The sequence below is a fragment of the Rutidosis leptorrhynchoides genome, chromosome 2 (genome assembly GCF_046630445.1).
Source record: "Rutidosis leptorrhynchoides isolate AG116_Rl617_1_P2 chromosome 2, CSIRO_AGI_Rlap_v1, whole genome shotgun sequence".
Lineage (NCBI taxonomy): Eukaryota > Viridiplantae > Streptophyta > Magnoliopsida > Asterales > Asteraceae > Rutidosis > Rutidosis leptorrhynchoides.
Genome location: NC_092334.1, coordinates 680794557 through 680799464, shown reverse-complemented (window position 1 = coordinate 680799464; position 4908 = coordinate 680794557). Strand labels below are relative to the sequence as shown.

The following is a 4908-nucleotide window of genomic DNA, read 5'->3' as shown; positions in this document are numbered from 1 at the left end:
AATCGTACTACTCTCAAATGAAGATGGAGTCGCAGTTGAGGATTTTGGCTATTGATACGGAGAATTTGAATGAACATGATAGGAGGGCAATCGAGAAAAAGAAGCAGAGGATTCGTCGAGAAATGGCTTTGGAAGACTCATACTCCGACTTCGATGATGAAGAATGAAGAACCGTATTTGTGTTTGAATTATTGTTATTTATGTTTCAATAATTGTGTTTGTCTCTGAACGATCGTATTTGTTGTACTAGGTTTCTTAATTTCAATAAACTAGGTCTTTTAATATTTGTGCAAATTTTATTTTATTTATCATTTATATTTTATCAAATAATTAAAATAATTTTAAAAAATAATAAAATACAATATTTTCTCTTTCCAAGACACTGAACTGACATTCTTCCCAATTCCATCATTTTTTCACCAGTGTCAGTTTTCAGTGTCAGTCCAGTCAGCGCCTAGTCAGCAGCAAGACACTGAACTAACACTGAACTGACGCGTCACCACACACAGTGCTCTTACAATCATTTCCCCCCCTTCAATTTACAACTATATTTTCATTTCGTTATATTTTAAACATCCAATTAAACTACCGCTAACTGACTAAAACGATCATTTCCTTACAACGTTTTCTTTTCCATTTTCTTTACAACCTTTTTTTATTTCCTTTTTCATTTCATTATATTTTAAACGTCCAATTAAACGATCGATAACCAACCAAAACCACCGACCGTTAACCGACCGAAATCATCCCGCAGCAAAGCGCGGGTTTGTTTTCCTCGTTATATACACAACAACATTACACAATCTCGTGTTTACAAGGTAGGGAGGAAATGAAATTTTGACAATCATTCCCCTACCCTTAAATAAAAGAGAAGTTATTTCTCCAATCACGTGTAAAGAAATTTTTTTTATCCATATAAACAGAAAGTCATAATTTTCTCTACTTAAGAGGTGAATACTAATTAATATTAGTATATGATAGAGCTACATATACAACAACAACAACAACAACAATAAAACTCAATACCACATAAGTGATGTATGAGGGAGGTGAGATGTAGACAATCTTTCTCCTATCCGAGAATAAAGACAAGTCATTTCTCCACCAAGAGTGAAAACACTCTCAAAAGTAAAGAAAGTCATCCATCTCTATATTCGACGGATAGAGAGATTGCTTTCTAATGAACCTCCGACCAATAAGTATAAATTTAAAAAAAAAAAAAAAAAAAAATAAATTCAAAAACAAAATTGATACGCCATAAAAATGGTAAAATCAAATTACCATAGATTTTAATAATTATATTCGGTTTTGTAGTCTCTAACGTAGCTCTTAGAACGAGCTAAAATGTATTCAAAATAAAATGAATATAAATGAAATATCGAATTACAAATTGTCGATTTAATGTAAAGTTGAGAGTAATTTGGTTGTTTCCAACATGTCGTAGTACATACGAGTGGGAACAAAACAAAATCATTTACGGAGTATTTCTTACTTTATAATGGTTACTACTCAGTCGGACATATACATATTACCTTTTGTCCAATATACCTTGTGTTTTCGTTACATTTTATATCTTGTGTTTTCGTTGCATTTTATAGCAAGACAAATTAGTCAAACACCAAAAAAGTTATTTTTTTCTTTTCCCTATAACAAAACACCATCCAACGATAGTAACACATCTTTGACTTTATTTTAAAATCCCTACCGTTGCAGTAGTCTTCTCCTCAAAAACACTTAACCGGCCCCACCATCACAAAGTACAGTCAATCTCTACATTTTTCTAGTTATACGTGTCACCTCACCATTCGCTAAATCCTTTGACCAAACATAAATATAAACATATAAGGATATATACGTCATTTGACAGATAACACCCACCGCTTCATCTTTTGACTCCCAAATTACGTCCATTTTTAATTTAATCAGGATATAAATATAAATAAATATAAATATAAAATTAAATATATATAAATACATAAAATTTCTTGTTCATATATTATGGCTGTGGAGTTCATGAATAAATACAAAAACACAGATATAAATTTCAACGAAAAAATGGAAGACACTGCCGTCCGGGAAGCAGGTGCCGCCGGACTTCAAAGCCTCCAAAATTTAATCGAATCACTTTCCACTTATCCCCATCGTAAACCATCGCATTCCGTCGCCACCGATTACATCGCCGTCGCCGATGTTGCAGTAACCAAATTCAAAAAGTTCATATCCTTGCTTGACCGGACCTCTACCGGCCACGCCAGATTCCGGAGAGGCCCCATTGCAAACCCATCGGCAACATCACTTAAAAAAACAGCTCCGGCTCCGACACCGACACCGACACCGCTGTCGAAGCAGGATATATATTCTCCGGCACCGGTGCAGCAACGGGTGACCGGAATTCCGTTGGTGAAATCGGGATCGTTTGATAGAAAGGATATTCATGTTCCGACGACGATTAGTTTCGCCGGAGCTGTTGCTTCTCCGGCGAATTCTTTTATGTCGTCGTTGACCGGAGACACGGATGGATTGCAGCCGTCGATGTCTTCGGGGTTTCAGATCACGAATGTTTCGCAAGTTTCGTCTGCCGGACAACCGAATCTTTCATCTTCTTCGTTTAAACGGAAATGTAATTCAATTGAAGATTCTCACACCAAATGTACAAATTCTTCTGGCCGATGTCATTGTTCAAATAAAAGGTATCCAATTCAAAGCTGTTTATCAGTACATCTTTTAATAATTATTTAATTAAATTAATTAAATTATTATTTATTAGACTTATGATTATGGATTATGATCATCTACAGCTATTTTTTATTTTTAATTTTCTTAAAAAAAATTCGGAGTACTCCGTGAGTTTAGTTTATACTGTATCAAAATTTTAAAGTAACTAATAGTATAGTATCAATCCTAATAATCCGGTTTAAAAAGTCCATTTAACATTGGATAGTTTTTTTTTTTTAATGCCACCCAAATATATTCAATGAATTAAATATTGGTTTTAGTTGCTACAAAATGCTAAATTACTAATTGGTCATAAAAATTATAAACTTGTTGAATATAGGAAATCAAAGCTAAAGAGAGTGGTGAGAGTACCGGCTATAAGTTTAAAGATGGCTGATATACCACCGGATGATTATTCATGGAGAAAATACGGCCAAAAACCGATCAAAGGATCACCACATCCAAGGTAAATTTCATATTAAATTTTTGTTAACTCACTGAGTTGTGACTCGGGATGATTAAACAATGATAAAGTTATTGGCCTTGAAGGATGGAGCCGGCCCAAAGTCAGAATGTTTGACTAACTGTTAAGGGTATCTTGGGTAATTATTTGGGTTGCTTGGACTTTTTGGTTTTTGGGTATTATTTAAGTTTTGGGGGATCTAAAATTTATCTTCAAATTTAAGGAATATTAGGTTTGTGGCAAACAAAATAAATAATGACAAAAAGTCAATGGTTTGTGAAATTCAACTTTAACTCTCGTGTAGGTGGTTTTGATTTTCTTTATATCTTAAAACAGATATTTGGCGTTAATTTTGACATTTTTTTTTTCTTTTTACTACCATCAATTATTATAATTTTAATTAAATTAATTTTGTTCAGTTGACAAAAGAAGGTATCTGAATTTGATTTAGATTGGATTTGTTATGCAATCACAAGGGCATTGACTTTTTAAATAAAATATTTTGGAATAAATGTTATTACAACTATAATAATAACAACTATAATAATAATAAGTAAAGAACATAGTGGGTTTTCTTTGTTTCTTTTATTACAAATTTACAATTACAATGTTCAATAGCAAAGTCTGCATCTTATCTTATTATAATGTAAAGAAAAGTTTTACAAAAAGTCTTACCAACTGGCGTGGCAACATTCGAAATTTATAATATTAGAATAAAGAGCGCATAAGGTGCGGGTAAACTTAACTAATGTTGTAAGCCTGTAATACAATAACATGTTGGAGTATTTTGTAATTTCTTTTGTAAAAAACAATATTGCTGTGAAGTCCACTAGGGCCATTTTTATAGAAATTATTTATAGATTCTATTGGCGATTGATGGTCTATCTATTCTTTTTAGAAAGACAATGAACTCACACACCAGTAGGCATGGTTCGAAGTTTACCTTCTCACTATGTCAATGACTGTTTGGTTTGATGATCTAATCTAATTCTAGTAAGCTTTTATTGATATGATGTTGTGATTTTAGGGGTTATTACAAGTGTAGCAGTTTGAGAGGTTGTCCTGCAAGAAAACATGTTGAAAGAGCTTTGGATGATCCAACGATGCTTATAGTGACTTACGAAAGCGAACACAATCACTCCTTGAATGTGAAAGACTCATCGGCAACCATTATTTTTGAATCTTCTTAATTTCGATTGTATGTAAAATGAAACTTTCTAACCTATGGAGTTATGAAGAGATGTAAGGTTATTAATTGGACCCATTCGTCAACAAAGAAACTTGCATCTCTCTGTCTTTATACCCTTCTACATCCATTGTATGTTGTTTAAAATTGAAAGATGAAACAAAAGTTTAAGGAAATAAGTTTTTGCATGTATCATGTAATAGTAGCATAAATGCATAATATATATTCGTGTAAGATGGTGGTAGAGGTGGTGATGATAGGAGTGTGGTCCAATATTGATGGAAGAATGAAAATATGTGTACCTTTCAATTTTTTTTTTTTTTTTGGACATGTTTAAACTTCACTAACTAAATATATTGGCTGGCTTGGTAAATAATCAGAAATGTTCACAAAATAAATGCATTAGATTGAATAAATCTAAGCAAGGGTCGTTTGTTTTTATTCTTATTAAGTCTTCTCGCCCGAATGAAAATTTATGCACTGAATAATGACCTGAATAATTGAATTTATAAAAATAACCATGGACGTAAGGTAGTTGATAAAC

The 4908-nt window shown here is 32.6% G+C and overlaps 1 protein-coding gene across 1 annotated transcript; it reads left to right on the top strand.

The window, feature by feature from the left end:
- Positions 1-1998: 1998 nt before the first annotated feature.
- On the top strand, positions 1999-4660 carry LOC139893986 (probable WRKY transcription factor 7). The gene is made up of 3 exons (XM_071877188.1): positions 1999-2690; positions 3056-3181; positions 4206-4660. The coding sequence occupies exons 1-3, from the start codon at positions 1999-2001 to the stop codon at positions 4366-4368; spliced, it is 981 nt and encodes a 326-aa protein (XP_071733289.1). The 3' UTR covers positions 4369-4660.
- The last annotated feature ends 248 nt before the right edge of the window (positions 4661-4908 follow it).